Source organism: Felis catus, chromosome A2, assembly GCF_018350175.1.
Source record: "Felis catus isolate Fca126 chromosome A2, F.catus_Fca126_mat1.0, whole genome shotgun sequence".
Classification (NCBI taxonomy): domain Eukaryota; kingdom Metazoa; phylum Chordata; class Mammalia; order Carnivora; family Felidae; genus Felis; species Felis catus.
In genome coordinates, this window is record NC_058369.1 from 76781686 (window position 1) to 76800293 (window position 18608).

An 18608-nucleotide genomic window follows, 5' to 3' on the forward strand; every position below is an offset into this window, starting at 1 on the left:
TGCATCGGGCTCTGTGCTGACAGCTCAGAGCCTGGAGCCTGCTTTGGATTCTGTGTCTCCCTCTCTCTCTCTCTCTGCCCCTCCCTTGCTCATACAATCTCTATCTCTGAAAAATAAATAAACAGTTTTTTTTTAAAAGGAATTTCAGGAATTCTTAGTGGGGGTGAAATGACTTCTAGTGTGGTTGATCAGCTAATGTTTCAGTATTAGGTGATCTATACAGAAATAACTTGGACTTTGAAGGGAAATATGGTGGAGAGGGCATTCCAGGCAAAAGGAACAGAGTGAACAAAGGCAAGAAGGTGGGAAAATTCAGGGCATGTTGCAGGACGGATCCAAGAAAGGGAAGCAGAAGCCGACTATCAAACAAAAAAAATAGCTCTACGCCAACAGGACAAGATAAGGTTGGCAGGATAAATTGAGACCAGATCGCTGAAGTTTTTCTATTTTCTGTTTAAGGATGTATTGAACTTTATTTGGTAGATCCCACTGTTGAGGGGGGTGATTGTGGTGAGAAAGGCCTGGAACTTGGAGCCTCGGGTGTGCCTGCCACCGTAGTCTCAGTGAGGGAAGGGGAAGGCCCTGATCGTTGGCTGTTCACCTGGTAAATGAGTGTTTGGGGTTTGAAGCAAATTTGCCACAGTGCCCTGGACTTTCCCAAAGATAATCTCTAGCATGGAGAAGCCATTAGGCCTTCCCTCTTCCCTCAGTTGCCAATCGATTTATACACCCAGCTTTTTTTCCTATTAGGAATGACATGGTAGGCCTCCGATATAAGTGCAGATATTTTAAATGGGAAAACCGTAAGGATGGCCAGGTAGACAGATTTTACTTGACATCACTACAAATGCTTCTGACCTGATTTTAGCTGACGTATGAATAAATGATTATTCCAGCCTTGAGAGTTAAATATTTAAACGTTAGTTCCTTTTTGGAGTTCATGTATAATACAGAACTGATTTTCTGTGCTGCAGACTTCCTCTCGTTGCCTTCTTTTTTTTTTTTAATACACCATAATTCTTATCCTACCCTTTTTCAGTTCCCTGCATGAACATTATTTAAACGTTGCACGCAAATCTTCTGCGAAAGAAGAAAAGGAAATACAGTCTGTGGGTCTCAGCAGGAGTTCAGCTAATGCAGCTTAAAATAATGCCGAAAAAGAAGCGCTTACCTGCAGGCAGAGTGGCCCTGATTCTCTTCCTGTGCCAGATGATTAGTGCACTGGAAGTACCACTTGATCGTAAGTATTAACGTTTCAAAGCTGTTAGGCCTGGGAGTTAAAGCCTCCCCAGCATTTCCCGTCACTGTGAGCCGTGTGAATGGAGAAGGTGTCCGTGTGATACTGAAAAGCTAATCAAAATTAATTTGGCTTTTACCTCCAAGCACCTGGTGTTTATAAAAAGTCTCACCATAGAAATGGCCATTGAACTGGTCAGACCATTGTCCCCTCCCTATCATTATCTTTCTTCCTCCTCAGGTGCCTTTTGTATAACATGTGGCAGGGGGCGGGGGGGGGGGGGTTTGGGGATGGAAAAGGAGCGAATCGTGGGCTCCCCTGATCCAACAGGCGACTCTTGATCGAAGCAGTCCTGCAAGAAAACTCAATCACTTTAAAACGGCCATGGGGACATCCCCACGTATCCCCTCCCCACTACTCCACCCTCTCCAGTCATGCACTCAGGGTGCTCTGGAAAGATTGGGGGATGTTTTCTAAGCCAACCCCATGCTCCTCAGTATCCCCAAACTACCCATAATTCATTTCTCTTTTTTTTTAATTTTTAATTTTTTTTTTTTTGAGAGAGAGAGAGAGAGAGAGAGAGAGAGAGAGAGAGAATGAGTGGGGGAGGGGCAGAGAGCAAGGGACACAGAATCCGAAGCAGGCTCCAGGCCCTGAGCTGTCAACACAGAGCCCAACGCAGAGCTCGAACCCTCGAACTGTGAGATCATGACCTGAGCCGAAGTCGGACACTCGACCGACTGAGCCACCCAGGTGCCCCAGTTCATTTCTCTTGATTCCAACAAGGCAAAAGTCCCTTTAAATAGGAGTCTGGATGTAGGACGTGTGTCTTATCTGCAGCCTAGAGAAAGATCTTTGGCTTAAAAGATGTGATCAAAGACCAAAAGGTAAATTTTGAGAAGAAAACAAGTCATCTGCAAAAACACAATTTAAAATGGGACAGCAGGGACTACTGTCTTAGCCTCCAGCCACCCCCGTCACCCCTTCCTGATAGTAGAGTACATGCTGAGCTCTCCCTTCTCTGGGTGGCCTGGCAGTGAACAATAAAGATAATGCTGGATTCCAACCGGTCCCTTCTCTTGCAATGGAAGCAGAATTTCAAATTTGGACAATTACTGTACTTCAGATTCATCCTTTACTCTTGATCTCCGTGACCTCTTTAAATCCATTTGCTTCCTGAATAGGACATCTGCTTGGCAAGCTTTCCAAGGTGCAAGGAAGACAGCACTTTCTTGGGGGCCGTTCCATTGTCGGGAATTTCATTTTTTTGCCAAAGGATGTTGCAAGTGCCAGTGGGAAGACATTAAGAAGGGATGTGGTCTGCCCCGCTCCCCGGAGACCTCCTTTGCCACGCATCTATGGTCTAAAGGACGATAAAATGCAACATCTCGTTATTTATTTATTAAAGTATTATAAAGTATTCTAAAGTATTCATTCATTGCCCTTCATTTCAGTTAAAAACAAAAACAAAAACAAAAACGTATGATTGGCTAAGGCCATTGGAGTTGGATTGCCTAAGTAAGCATTTGCCCTACCAGGAGAGAGACAAAAGCCCTTGAGAGAAATGGGCTTTTGTTCTCTCTGGTGTTAAATATATTCTCCCTTAATCTGACTGCCTAATCTAACCATCAGAGGGGAACAGTCACCTACGGCTAACTCAATTACCGCTGCTAATGGAGAAGAGGCATCACCATGATGAAAAGAAAGTCACGGACAATGCCGCTCCTGTATTAACCTTTACAAGTAGAAGTGACAGGCGGCACTGCAGAATCATTTGAATTGCATGCTAATGTAATTTCTTCCCTGCCCCTGTCCCCTACACCCCTTCTGCATGAGCTGCTCCTTGATGTGGGTCCTAGCAGCCCTTGGGTGAGGAGGGATTCTGAAGCAGAAATATGCTACCGGCTGAAAAGTTCCATTCCCGACCTGGAGACGAACCACAGAAATAGAAACAACTGAAAATCAGTGCTGCGTTTGGCACGGATGGAGCACTGTCACTGTAGTGCTGTCCCATTGTTAGGCATTATGACCACGTGCATAGTGGTGTCTGGGATAATAGGATCAGACGCGACGCAGTATGTGACAACTCAGATTAATTGTAGATTCCAGCTATTTTTCAAATTGAACATAATTACTTGTCCGGCACAACATGTATGGAATGGAATTAGCCATCCCCATTCCTAGAAGAATGCTTTTTTTTTTTTTTTTTTTTTCTTTTTGCCTACAGCATTCCTTTTGTTCTTCCACATGTTTATGCGGGATCGCTGCCACAGGAGGAAACAAAACCGTTATTGGGAGTGTCTTCCTTTTATGACTCCACAACTGCCATTTTCACTGTACTGGTTTTTTAGGTCAAACCAAATAGACGAGATGCCCCTTTGGTCTCCAGGGTTCTAACGTTCTTATTACTAACATCTGGTTTTCTTTAATCCTGTTTGCCCACTCACCTGCTGATATTGATGGGGAAAAAGCAAAACTTCTTGAAGACTGTAAGTGTCTTTCTGTAATTACTAGGCAGTGTGAAAACTTGACCATGTCTTTGTTTTTGAATTAATGCTGTGAATTGAATGCACAACTTTATGATTTGTGACTAACGTCGTTTTAAGCATGTGCATTTACTATGGCTAAACATTGCATTTAAATACCAAGAAGCAAGTTTAATATGTTCCCTGCATGAATTCTGAGGACTCAGGTATTTACTCTTTCTTTTGCCAATATTCTGCTCTACTAACTTCCAAGCTTTATTCACATCTGATGTAACTCAATGAGAAAATTCACAAAATTTAAAGGAAATTACTGTCTGGTTCTAAATGCCATTAAATGCTTGCTGGGCTTAAGGCTTGTCTTTTGGTATCTTTCAGAAGGTGAGCACATATGCATAGGCTTCACCCAAGTCAGCAGCCATATGTACGCCTTGCCATACTTCTTCGGCCTGAGGACTGTATGGACTAGCGTTCCATCCAAATTCCAGTGAATTTGAACATTGTTTTCAAGTGTGCAAACGACAAATAAGCAGTCCCCGCTCACATCGTCTCCGAGTGGCTTGCTCTAAGCAATACTTCTGCTGTCTTGGGCAGTGAGTGGGGCAGCATCTAGTATCTACCTAAAAAAGAGTTAAAAACAAAAAAGTTTTCAGGCATTTGAAAAATCCTTTGAGATTGGATTAACCAGGAAAACCATGTAAAATCACCTTTCCCCCTATCGCTTCGAAGCATTTGTTCGTTGCCAGGGGACCTACACGCTGTTCAGAGGTGTGGGTAAGCAGTACACTCCTGGCAGGTTAGAAATGGCATTGAACGGGCTCTCCTGCAGACGTGTGAACACAAGTTCTGGGTCTGAAACCACCAGACAGACCTCTGTCACTTGCAGAAAAATACAAGGAATTGGACTGAGTCACCCCAACAGTCCCCCCATCGGCCACCTGGGTGTCCACCATTCAGGTGTGAAATTCCAGGCTTCTGTCCGTCATCCCAAACTCTATACTCCCGGAGCCTAAAAGATTACTCAAAGATGAAGCTGGTCCAAATAAAAATGATTGTGATCATAATTTACACATAGCTAACGCTGAACCACTACAGTATTGGCATGCCCTAAGAACTTTACACACGTTCTTTAAGTTCATCCTCCTGGTGACCCTTGGAGGTAGACACCATAGATACCCCTTTTAAGCCCCATTTTCCCTCTAAGGAACTAAGGGCTTACAGCAGTTAAGAAACTGGCTTGAAGTCTCACAGATGGTAAGAAGCAAACAGACTGGTTCTTAACCCTCAGACCAAAGTGCTAACCAGCACCGGGAACTGATAGGGCAGCAGGAGTGAGTGTTCCTTGTAAGGTGGCGGAGGTGAGGACAAGCAGCCGGCTGAGTGGGAGCAGGAGACAGGGGTGGCTCTTACTAAATGGAGGAGGAAATGATAGTGCTGAGTATCCAGCATTTAGTAGGTGCACAGTAAGAGAGGGCAGTCTTGAGCTCTGCTTTTCATCTGTCCTTTGGGTGCTATTTGGATATTTAGTCAGAGCCAGCATTGTCGTGTCTGTTGTGGTGGACAGCAGCAAGACCAGAGACAAAACAAGCGAACAGAGACACGTTTGCAGATGCATAGGACATTAGGCGCAGAAGTGGTAAAGTTAGCCCTGGCAACAATTAACCACGGTAAAGATAGACAAGAGCAGAGGGCAATTACTAAGCTTCAGGAAGTGATCGGTTGGCAGGTGGAAGAGGTTTCACAAAGCACAGAGCATGGGCGCGGAGGAAAGGGAAGAGCTGGAATATGAACAGCTGAAATGATCTAGGTGGCAGTGGGAGTGGGGTGGACTGTCCTGTAAGGTGTTTAGCAGCATCTCTGGCCTCTGCCCAACAGATTGCAGTACCACCTCCCCGCCCAGTGGTGACAACCACAATGGCCTCCAGAATGCCCCTGTGTCACCCGAGGGGACCCTAGGTTGAAAACCACTGGTCTGTGTAAATGGTTTTCCCTGGCATCGTATAAGGCAGTGGCTCCTACGGGGAGAGTTTGGTTCTCTTCTCTGCCATGTGCCTTCCTAGTCAAGCCATTTTGTTGCCCTGAGCAACAAACGAGGTTGAAATAGATTATTTCCCCACTTCCTTTCTGTTCTTACATTCTGTGATTCTGATTTCACACGAAGGATGTGGTGATCTTACGAGTAACTTGAGCACTGGACGTGCAGATACCAGCTTCCTTCGGATTTAATTGTTCTGGGTCAGAACTCAGAATGTTCCTCATACGATTTGGAAATGAATGATCGGATAACCCTTTAAAGAGCAAAACGGAAATGCTGTCTCCTGTAACAGAGCACGTCCCAATTCCGCTGATCTTCTAAAGGAGACTGTTTTATCTTTGCTGCTGGTAGTCACCTACCACCTGCCTCTAATAAGACATGCCGACTCTCTGATTTAACCATTTTTAAATGGTAACTTCTCAAATTGATTTGTTCCCAATGTATATTAATTTACATTAGCACACTAATGAACTATAAGTCAGTTACTCTCTCCTAAGAAATGCCCGTTTACCTCCTAACTTAAATTTTACTGAGAAGCATTATTTGAGCCAAAAAAAAATCAGAAGAATTTCTCATTGTTACATCAGAAAAGAAACTGTCTTAATATCAAGCTTGTCTTGGTGATTGTTTTTCCAAACTCTTAGTTGGGGAAAATGGGCTCTGTGAGTCCATATAAAGTCACCAAAAGGAAGTTGTGCCTTGACTTCAAAGTTTTAGGAGACGTTTCGCTGAAAATCTAATGAGGTTTGTGCTGCCACCGTAGAAATTGCTAAAAGCATTTGGAGCATATTTAGTGTGGGGTGGGTGACTTGAATATAGACAGAATGATTTTTACGATGGTCTTAAATGATTTCTTTACATTATTCTTCTTTCTACAATTAAGTGGTACAGCCTCCAACCATTACTCAACAGTCTCCAAAAGATTACATTATTGACCCTCGAGAGAATATTGTGATCCAGTGTGAGGCCAAAGGGAAGCCTCCTCCAAGGTGGGTGTGATTTCTGCTCTGTTCCACAACTGGAAATAAGCATCGCTATTAATATTGAAGTTAATTTCAGGTCCTGCCTATCTCTGAAGTATCATGTGTAGGCTCATGGTTTTGTCTTTCTGATGAATAAAAGAGTGTTCTTCTTGGAAACCCACATAAATTGCATTTCTGTACTCACACCCTTCACAAAATGCTCAAAAAATGGTAGCAAGATGTGGAGGAAAGCCTTCTTCTAATGGCTCTCCTGCCCTTGTAACATGGACGCACCCATTTTTCTCTGGGCCTCATTTCTTCATCTGTAAAATAAGGAAGTTGAATTTAGTGACTTCAAAGATCTGTGCTTGCTCTGGAGAGGTCTGTAAAATAGCCCTAAGTGGGTTTTCAGACTTGGCAGGGCTCAGCACTCCGGATTCTCCATATGGATCTTGGCATGAGCATTGCACAGCATTTTAGAGGTGGGAGAGACGTGAGAGGTTATCTGGTCCAACTGATAGATTTTATAGATGGGAAACTGACGCCCGGTAGTGCTTGGCAACGTAGCCAAGGTCCCTCAGCTGATTAGCACATACTGTCACTTCCGCAGTAACATATGGGAGTTTAGGAGAGTTGGGTTACTATTATTAAAATGTAATGTGGATTTTTAAGTAAGAAGGAAGTGAAAGTTTCTAGATTTTTCATTTCCTTAAATTTTTTTTCGATGCTTATGTTTTTTTGAGAGACAGAGCATGAGTGGGGGTGGGACAAAGAGAGAGGGAGACAGAATCCGAAGCAGGCTCCAGGCTCTGAGCTGTCAGCACGGAGCCCAACGTGGGGCTTCAACTCACGAACCGTGAGATCATGACCTGAACCCAAGTCAGACGCTTAACCGACTGAGCCACCCAGGTGCCCTCTAGATCTTTCAATTCTGAGTCTATTGCCAGGCTTACCCAATTGTCACACATTGGCACCTGAGAAAAAGATTACCTGGTAAATACTTAAGTATGTCAAAAACATCCATCAGAGGTTTGCTTCAAAGCAGTCCGTTCTGCCATATTATTGGAAACCTCTGGCACTGAGCCCGAATGTGATGTCATTTCATGGAGTTCCCCTTCCGTTTCACACTGACGTAATACTTCCTGCGACTCCCTGTAAGGCAGGATTTCTTCCCCTCAGCACTACTATTTGGGGCCAGATAGTTTTTTGTTGTGGGGACAGGGCTGTTGGATCTTTAGCAGCATTCCTGGCCCCTGCCTCCTCCGTGCCCCCCCATCCCCTGCCACCTCCTGCCCCCAGATGTTGGGTCAACTCCTGACGCAAGGATAAGCGATGGGAAGAGAAATCTAAGTGGTCCAGGAAAACATAGTGAAGTTTCGAGATTCATGCCTTGGTATGAGCATGGCCACTTTGATGTATGACTAGTTATAAAGTATTTAATTACATGGGCACGGTGACTTCTATAAGGCAGTCTTTTGTATAAAAAAAAAAACTGAAAAAGAAGAATTTCAGTTGGCAATTTGGAATACTTCCTAAGAAATGTACAAAACCATCTCTAGAACTGAAAATTCTCAAAATGTATTTTTTGTCGAGTTACCACTTTTGATAACCAACCTTGAAAACACAACTGAACTCCTCCTACTTCGCCCCCCGCCCCCAACTTACACTTTGCATTTCGGTAACTTGAAACTGCTCTGATCACTTTCAAACGCACACATGTATTAGTACTTGGGAAAGCCTTTCTGGTCACGTTGCAGCCCAGGGCAAAATTTTATAGACAGGTTATCAACTCTGTGAACAATGGAGTTTACAATAAAAATGCTAATAAAACTCTAAGAGAGCGTGCCCTGGAGACCTACTTTCTGTATTTTCTTTGAAAAATGACAGGCAATTTGTGTGATGATTTCCTTGAGACACATTTCAGCTAGTTCCAGTGAAGACATGTACCTTAAAATGTATGGCCAGCACTTTTTTCTAAGTCACGATTCAGTGAAACATTTTAGGTACGGAGACTGTCGCTCTTTTCCTGAACATTACCATCTAATCACTATTTCTGGAAACCTACAGAACTGCTAGGAATTTGTTAAAGAGTAAGTAATCCTGTTTTTTCTTGACTGTTAACAAGCTTAATCCTTTATGTGTTGGGTAGCTTCTCCTGGACCCGAAATGGGACTCATTTTGACATAGATAAGGACCCTCTGGTCACCATGAAGCCTGGCTCAGGAACCCTCACAATCAACATCATGAGCGAAGGGAAAGCAGAGACCTACGAAGGGGTTTATCAATGTACAGCCAGGAACGAACGTGGAGCAGCAATTTCTAATAATATTGTTGTCCGTCCATCCAGTAAGTGGGACTTGTCCATCCAACAGGACCCTATTTAAAAGGTGGCTCTGAGACTCAGCATCTGTCACGTCATCCAGATGCTGGCACAAGAAAGCAGTGCCATCGATTCTAATACTCTCACCTTGTTTTGCATGAAAATTATTGCTCCTTTCCACTCTACCCTAAGTTCCTCAGCCCAGTGCTTTGCCAACCCAGGATGTCTTTTCGGCAAGTCCAGAATAAAAAAAAACACCAGTAGTAAGAAAAGCGTTTCTTTCCTGATAATTATAAGTTTTAAAAATATGAACTTTCTTCAAGGTTCTTATGATTGTTTGCTGTCACAATAAATTGATCAAATTATTGATTATCAATTTCCTGAATTGATCAAATTACTAATTTCTCACGTATCTTGTGTATGGACCAACTTCCGACAGCCAGATGGAAATAAATTCGTTATGAAATGGATAATGGGTAATTGACATTTTCGTTTCAAAGATTCACTGGAAATAGAGTGGCCTCAAGCCTCGATATTATTAGGGCTCTTTTTACAGTAGTTACTACCCGTGGTGTCTCAACAACGTGTACTTAAACAGCACGTATTTAAAGAACAGTAACCACTTGCAATTCTGGTCATTTTAAAAACCATTTTTATTCCCTGTGTTCATCATTGGAAAAAATTACAAATAACAAAAAAAGAAATTGAAAAATCACGCATGAATCCTTCCACTCAATCTAGTAACCACTGTTCTTCCGTGTTTTCTAGGAGATATGTATGTATGTGTTCCAAATGAGCTCATTCTGAAGTACTATTTTATAACCTATTCTGACTTACCTGCATATAATATATATTCTCATATCAATCTTATTATAAATAAGGATACTTAATTAATATATAATATTGTATGATACAGGTGTATATATACAATTATTTAACAAATCTTTTGACATTTGGTGTTCTCTAGTCTTTTTTTTTTTTTTCTTTTGAGAGAGTGAAAGAGAGTGGATGCACTGGGGAAGGGCAGAGGGTAAGAGAGAATCTCATGCACGCTCCGTGCTGAGCGTGGGCTCGATTCCATAACCCTGGGATCATGACCTGAGCCCAAATCAAGAGTCAGATGCTCAATCAACTGAGCCCCCCGGGTACCCCTAGAGTTTTCCATTCTTTTGTGAAGAACACGCTTATAGCGAAATTATTATGTATCTTCTTAATGATTTATTGAATAATACAGATTTTTAAACATGGAATTGCTGAGTCTGCATTTATACTATTAATGGCAGTGAGTGAAAATCATCACATTTTGACTTTTAACATTGTATTTAAAAATTATTCCCTTGTTATCTTAATGCCTATAAATTCTGAGTTACTGTTTCCCCAAAGTTTATTTTGTCTTTCTTTCCAGTGCTCTTTTTATTTTTCAATGCAGAGATAACTTAGAAGTCATTATTTTATATCCTAGGGTCACCGTTGTGGACCAAAGAAAAACTTGAACCAATAACACTTCGAAATGGCCAGTCTCTCGTCCTTCCCTGCAGACCCCCACTTGGATTACCACCACCTATAATATTCTGGATGGATAATTGTAAGTTTAAAATGTTTTTAAGTTCATTTATTTATTTTGAGACAGTGCGTGGGAGGGGCAGAAGAAGAGGGAGAGAATCCCAACCAGGCTCTACACTGTCAGTGTGGAGCCTGATGTGGGGCTCAAACTCATGAACCGTGAGATCATGACCTGAGCCAAAATCAAGAGTCAGACTCTCAACCAACTGAGCTACTCAGGCAACCCAGATAATTGTAAATTTTAAAAATACGAACTTTCTTCAAGGTTCTTATGATTATTTGCTGTCACAATAAGTTGTTAGCTCTCGTGATTCATAAAACGTTTATAAAATGTTTCAGATGCTCAGAATAAATACTCATTGAAAGAAACAACATGTCATGTGCAACATGATTTTCTTGAGCACCTATTGTGAACCGGACATTGCTCTAACTAAACCAAATTCCCAGATTCCAAAGCAGACTCCAGGCTCTGTGAGCTGTCAGCACAGAGCCTGACCAGGGCTCGAACCCACAAACCGCAAGATCACTACCTGAGCCAAAGTCGGAGGCTTAACCAACTGAGTCACCCAGATGCCCCTTCAAGTTTTTTTTTTTTTTATCACCAACAACAACTAATATTTATTGGGTATTTACTAAGTGCCAGTCCCTTTGCTGAGATCTTTATGTGAGTTATCTCACCAGTTTTTTACAACAACCCCATGAAGCATGTCTGCTATATTCTTTTACCTTTTATTTAAAAAATTTTTTTATTGGCATGTAGTCAACATACCATGTCCTGTTAGTTGCAGGTGTACCTTATAGTGATTTCATATTTTTATACATTATAAAATGATCCCCACGATAAGCCTAGTTACCATCCGTCACTGTACAGAGCTATTACAATATTACTGACTTATTCCCTGGGCTGTACATTACCTCCCATGACTTACTTATTACTGGAAGTTTGTACTTCTTAATGCCCTTCATCTATTTTACCCACCTTACAACCCCTCCTCTTTCTGGAAACCAACAGTTTGTTTCCTGTATCTGTTTTGTTTTTTAGATTCCACATATAAGCAGAATCATACAGCATTTGTCTTTCACTGTCTGATTAATTTCGCTTAACATAATACTCTCTGGGTATTTTGCCGCAAATGGCATATTGCCATTTTGCCGCAAATGGCAAGATCTCATCGTTTTTAATGTTGAGTGGTATTCCACTGTGTGTGTGTGTATGTGTGTGTGTGTGTGTGTGTGTGTGTAGATATATATATATATATATATATATCTCACATATATGTATATATATGCCACACGTATGTGTGTGTGTGTATATGTATATATGTATATATATATACACATATATATGTATATATATGTATATATATACCACTATATGTTTATATATATATGTATATATATATATATATGTATATATATGTATATATATATACCACTTCTTCTCTAATCCATTCATCTGTCGATGGACACTTGGGCTGCTTCCATATGTTGGCTGTTGTAAATAATGCTGCAGTAACATGGGGGAGTATATATTTCTGATTTTCATTTTCTTTGGATAAGTACACAGAAGTGGAATTACTAGATTGTAGAGTAGCTCTGTGTTTAAGTTTTTGAGGAAATGACATACTATTTTCCGTATTGGCTGTGCCAGTTTACATTCCCGCTAGCAATGCATGAAGGGTCCCTTTTCTCCACCTCCTCTCCAACACTCGTTTTTGTTTTTTTGATAATAGCCATTCTGACAGGTGTGAGGTAATTAAACCTGTGGTTTTCATTTACATTTCTCTGATGAGCATCTTCTCATCTTCTCATCTTTTCACTTTTATTTTATTTTATTATTTTATTTTATTTTATTTTATTTTATTTTATTTTATTTTATTTTGTTTTAATTAAGGTGTATTTATTGTTTTTGAGAAAGAGAGAGAACAAGCCAGGAAGGAGCAGAGAGAGGGAGAGAGAGAATCCCCAGCAGGCTCTGTGCTCTCAGCGCAGGACAGGGTGTGGGGCTCGATCTCACAAACTGTGAGATCATGACCTGAGCAGAAACCAAGAGTCGGACGCTTGACAACTGAGCCACCCAGGTGCCCCTCATCTTTCTACTTTTAGATGAGGAAACCGGGGCACAGAGAATGGAGTCATCCATTAGGCACTTGAATATATGTCTGCTCCACCCCTAACCTTGAGGGAGTTTTTTTTTTTTTTTTTGCTGCCTCTCCTGCCCTCCCAAACCTCCTGTGCTGATAGTTTCTTAAAGGGACACGTGGTTCTGCTTGGTGATAGGGAAGCCAAGGTTTAGGATGTGAGGGGCCTGTAAGAGAGCCAGGTGTAGAGACCAGGAGCCCCCCAGGGAAACCTGGAGGAGAAACCAGCCAAGCAGATAGATGAGAAGGAGAAGTCACCGAGGTAAGAAGATAGAGCTGGGTCCTCGGGATAAAGGGAAGCCAAGTGTCGAGAAGTCAGAACAATCAACCGTTTCAAAAGATCAGATAACTTCTGATCCGACTGGAAAACAACTGTTGAATTTGGCAACATGGAGATCACCGTTGACCTCGACAAGAGTCCTGTACGTGGAATGGTGGGAAAGAATGCAAAATATCTGTAGGGAATATAGTCTATTTTCAGCAACATGATTTCCTCTGAATTCACAGACGTTACGCATTACTGAAGAGAAAATTTAGCTCTGATATTTAATTGCCATATTCAACTCTTCTATGAAATTACTCCGAGAAAACCTCACAATGCAATGAAAAATAAACATACAAGTGCATAAATGAGCAAACATATTTTCCTGTTATTGCATAACAGTAACAGCTTTTTTTTTAATGTTTATTTTTGAGAGAGAGAGAGAGAGAGAGACAGAGCATGAGCAGGGGAGGAGGGGGGAGAGGGAGGACACAGAATCTGAAGCAGGCTCCAGGCTCTGAGGTGTCAGCACACAGCCTGACACAGGGTTCGAACTCACAAACTGCGACATCATGATCTGAGCCAAAGTCAGACGCTTAACCAACTGAGCCACCCAGGCATCCCCATAACAGCTTTTTAACAGGTTTAGAAAGAAGCGGCAACAAATCAAATATAAATGAGCGGTGTATGACATCAAAAATAACAGTATCCAAATGTCAACTGTCCAAACGAGGCCCAGTACTTGGTTCTTCTTCAGAAATGATGACCTTTTCACTTAATAAGTAGACAAATACATGCAAAGTTTCACAATCACGAGAATATGTCTTTTTTCCCCATATTGCACTGCTGGCTGTGTAATGTACATACATTTTAGGCTGTTGGCAAAGCCTTCACCTTTCAAATGAAATTGCATCTGGAATACGAGGGAAAAAATCAGATTTGTATAGCATTCTTCTTGCAAGATGACGTTGTCAAGTTATTCCTATCTGCATGCATTTTTTTTTCCTAAGTATAAGGCAAAGGCACTCTATGGGCAAGTGCTAGCACCCTCTCAAAGGCCTGCTCCCGTTAATTTGATCTGCCAACACCTATCCGTAATAAAATACAGCAGGAGGATTAGAAAAGAATAAATGCGTGCTTGTCTTTAACTCTTTGTATTCATTCAATAAATGTACCGTATTTTCCTGAGGTATTTTTGAAACAATCACTTCTGTGGGGACTCGTGGCCTATAATCATGGATTTCCACCCACCTGCCAGACCCCCATCTTGACCAAGAACTTGACTAACATGGCTAACCTGTGTTCTTTCAAACTCTGGCTCCGCATTTCCCTGCCCAAAGGAGCTTCAGGCCTTCAATCAGAATTCTGCATTTTGTGTAATGTTAGGTGGGACACCTTATGCAGGGGGAGCCACTGCTTGGCTCAGACTGGAGAATTCTCCAGAAGCTAGAACACCTGGCCCGGGGCTGCGAGGATGGACAGGTTGACTAGTGCTCTCATTTCAGAGGCACAGAACTCTCAGGGCTCTGGGGACTGGGGCAGAAGCTTCAAGCCCAGTGTAAATTCATGCATAGATCAGAGGCCCCACTTCTCCAAACCTTTCACCTACTTAGGAAATCTTCCTTGGGGCACCCGAGTGGCTCAGTCAGTTAATTGTCCGACTCTTGATTTCAGCTCAGGTCATGATCTCACAGCTTGTGAGTTCGAGACCCACACAGGGCTTTGCACTGACAGCTGGGGGCCTGTTTGGGATTCTTTGTCTCTCTCCCTCTCTCGATCTATTCTTCCCCCACTTGTGCTCTCTCTCTCTCTCCCTCTCTCAAAAAATAAACTTAAAAAAAAAAAAAAAGACAAGACAAGAAAAGAAAATCTTCCTTCAGTGTCTGAGGCTGGACAGTTCCTTAACTGGCCCTGAGGGGAAATAAACTGTTAAGCATGAACCTGGAAAGTCCCAGAGGGCTGACTTTAATTTTATTTAATCACAGAGCCCCTAGTAAGGGCCCAGTGCGGTCTCAGTACCAGGACAGCAAACTCAGCAGACCGTCTCTGCCCTCCTGCAACCTAAATCCTAGGGCACAAAGACACGCCATAAACTGCACGCAGGGCAAGTAAAATATGTCGCGGGGTAGAAGGTGATTTAACTCCACAAAGAAAAAGTAGCTCAGGTGGGGGTGGGGCGGCCTCTAAGGGGCTCGTCTGCAGTCTGCTGTTAATTGCCCATGTGCTACCTGATTCTTCAGTGAGGCCACGGGCTCTGACAAGGAGAGAGCCTGGGACGCAGGGTGCCTCTCGTGGGACCTAGCTCACGGTTAGGTGCTCTCACAGTATTTGGTGTCTGACCCGGCAGGTAGAGGCAGCCCAAGTTAACATTCTAACAAGGCTTTTTTTTCTTTAATGAGAGAGACAGAGTGCTAGTGGGGAGGGGGCAGAGAGAGAGGGAGACACAGAATCCGAGGCAGGTTACAGGCTCCTGGCTATCAGCACGGAGCCCCGATGTAGGGCTCCAACCCACGAACACGAGATCATGACCTGAACCGAATTCAGGCACTTAACCCGCTGAGCCACCCGCCTTACAAGCTTTTTTAACGCGTTTTCTAAGATATGTGTGTATATGTGTTTAACATTTAGGGACTGATACAAATATTAGGAAGAGTCCCGCAAACTCTTTTGCAAAGCAGTTTTTGGGTTTACACTTGCTTAATGCACATGACTGTGCAATTCTAATCTCCCTGCTGCCCCCGCTCCAGAGAAATTAGGGACGGGCAGGCACAGCTGGAGTTTTCATGTGTCACGCTGTTGTTATTTTTACCGTTACTTGCTTTTACTTGAAGAGCTTCATAGGGGAAAACGTTCCACTGAGGTTCACCAAACCATTAGTAGATACCTCTGTCCTGGTCGTTGGGAAAGTGGCCACTCTGTGATGGAATGATCTGGATTTCTCTCTGCCTTTCCCCAGCCTTTCAAAGACTTCCACAAAGCGAGAGGGTTTCTCAGGGTCTGAATGGAGACCTTTATTTCTCCAACGTTCTCCCGGAGGATACCCGTGAAGACTATATCTGTTATGCCAGATTTAATCATACTCAAACCATACAGCAGAAGCAGCCTATTTCGGTCAAGGTGATTTCAGGTAAGAGCTCAGCCTCCTGCATCTCTCTTGCAATGATGTTTACAAGTATGCATAAAATACACTAACTATTAAATACTACTGACGTTGAAGTAAACAGCGTCATTGATAAGGAAACTACCCGTGAAGAGTTAGTTACAGAAGTGTTGATGTATGAAGAGCACGCATAACCGAAATACTGTATTTTACATTCGTTGTTGTTTCCACGGTAACTTTCTGAATCTACTTGGTATCTTGAGCGTTTGTGTGTGCATTATGCCCCACGATGCCTTTGTTTTTAAAAATTTTTTAAAGTTTTTATTTATTTTGAGAGAGAGAGAGAGAGTGTATACCAGAGGGGGAGGGGCGGAGGAAGGGAGAGAGGGAATCCCAAGCAGCCTACGTGCTGTCAGCGCAGAGCCCGACACGGGGCTCAAACTCACAAACCCATGAGAGCATGACCCGAGCCGAGATCAAGTGTCGGATGTTTAACCGACTGAGCCACCCAGGCGCCCCATCCACGCTGCCTTTGATTGGCAGTCCTGAGGCTTCAGTTGTGTGTTCCTAGGTTACTGGTTGGGGGGATGGCTGAGTGAATTAATCAGTTAGTCATGTACAATGTAAAAGTCTGTATTTGCTTGGTAGGGATGGCACTTGGTCAGCGAGGCTGTCTGTGTTTGCTTTTGTTGCCCGATACTTTTATGTAGTGCCTTCTCCCCTACTTCTTGCATTCTTCATAATATTCTGTTTATTTCAGTGGATGAATTGAATGACACTATAGCTGCTAATTTGAGTGACACTGAGTTTTATAGTGGTGAGTTACGGTGACTGTAACTGATATTTCTCTCCTTCATTGTAGAATTTAGTCCACTAACTTCACCTCCATAGCTGTTTAACCTTATATCTTCGTGAAATTCCTAGTTATGTGTTTAATACCGCTGGAACAAATGTATGTTTTCTGGGAAATTTAGTTATAAGCTTATGTCATGTCACTAAAACATTTTCCACGGTGTATGTATAATAATGAAAGTTATTATCTCTGTTTTTATGTAAAGCACCATTTCACATGATTTGGGGAAAAAACCATTCATGTATGTTCAGAATTATATTTTTCATTTTGTGTCTTGTTCACAAACTTTTCTCATTAATCAAATAAAGGTGCATTAACCTGCTAGAATACTAACTCATCAAAGTCTTAAAGTAATCGTTAGCAACTAACATTAAGCAGATTTTGATAGTAAATCATCACACTTTCCATGTGTTTTCACGTGACATTATCAACGTCATCTGATCAGCAATAGTATTTCTCTTAGTTTGGTTTAAGACCAAGTCACTGTCTCCAGTGGAAATCATCTTTTTAAGAATAGAGCATTTACGATTAGGTTCTTTTAAAAAGAAAAGAATTTCATTTCCTTAAGGGAAATGTGACTCTCAAATATAGTCTATCCCTGAAAATGGTGGTTTCTGGATACGGGTCCTTTTAATTATCTCTAAGGCAGAATTTCTGTCATATTAACTTTTTACCCTTGAGATATAAAGTAAAAAATATTAAGGTACTATCAATGACCAGAGTAGGCATATCACAACTCCTGCCTTACTATTTCATTTTATTTTATTTTATTTTATTTTATTTTATTTTATTTTATTTCATTTCATTTTATTTTAATATACTTATGATAAAGATGGGCCTCAAAACCATTCCCAAAGTGATTTCAGAGACATAAGGTTTCCTCCACAATTTCTAAAGTCCTAGGAAAATTCTAAGTCCTCTCAAATAATACCTTCCTTGGTATTCAGGTTTTTTTTTCTTCTGAGAAATGAAAATAATTCACATATAACCTTTTTTAAGTTTATTTATTATTTGGAGAGAGAAAGTGCAAACCAGGAAGGGGTAGAGAAAGGGAAGGAGAGAGAGAATCCCAAGCAGGCTCCACCCTGTCAGCACAGAGCCCATCGTGGGTCTTGAACTCACAAACCACAAGATCATGACCTGAGCCAAAATCAAGAGTCGGACGCCTAACCAGCTGAGCCACCCAGGCACCCCTCGTATATATTACCTTTCACTCAAATTTTGGGAGCATCAAATAGATAATGCACTTAAATAGTGTTGAAAACTGTAAATGGTTATAGAACCTTAAGATGGTGTAATTCCTACCTTAAGGGTTTCTGAGAGGCCATCAGAAGATAAGGCCACATTTAGGCAAAGTTTCTGTAAAAAGGAAGATGGCCTGACTTGAGCCCTCTGTATTTTTTCATTGATGAAACCAATTGCAATTTATTTGACATTCATTATTCTTAATTTATGGCGCACAATTTGCCAGACCTCTTTCAGTAGGTTTCTTGTTTTGTTTTGTTTTCCATAAACCTTTGCAGTTTGTGGGTCTTGACTTTTAGACCTCCACCATAGATCTTATCTCCAGGATTAATCGATGGAATTGACTATGATGTTGTCCCTACTGTAAACCAAAATCATAGTCACAGTTTTCAGAAAAAATCTAACAC

At 41.8% G+C, this 18608-nt stretch overlaps 1 protein-coding gene across 30 annotated transcripts in view; it reads left to right on the forward strand.

Annotated features, from left to right (window-relative positions):
* Positions 1-18608, forward strand: part of NRCAM (neuronal cell adhesion molecule) — a 290847-nt gene that overhangs the window by 209144 nt on the left and 63095 nt on the right. For 16 of the 30 annotated variants that reach the window (XM_045052246.1, XM_045052219.1, XM_045052222.1 and 13 more), the window contains 7 exons: positions 1040-1240; positions 3709-3726; positions 6639-6744; positions 8867-9063; positions 10500-10622; positions 15960-16130; positions 16864-16920. In XM_045052246.1, coding sequence (XP_044908181.1) covers positions 1135-1240; positions 3709-3726; positions 6639-6744; positions 8867-9063; positions 10500-10622; positions 15960-16130; positions 16864-16920 — 778 coding nt within the window. In that variant the 5' untranslated portion in view covers positions 1040-1134. The remainder of the gene's footprint in view (positions 1-1039; positions 1241-3708; positions 3727-6638; positions 6745-8866; positions 9064-10499; positions 10623-15959; positions 16131-16863; positions 16921-18608) is intronic. The other 14 variants (XM_045052224.1, XM_045052226.1, XM_045052231.1 and 11 more) reach the window with 3 other exon arrangements.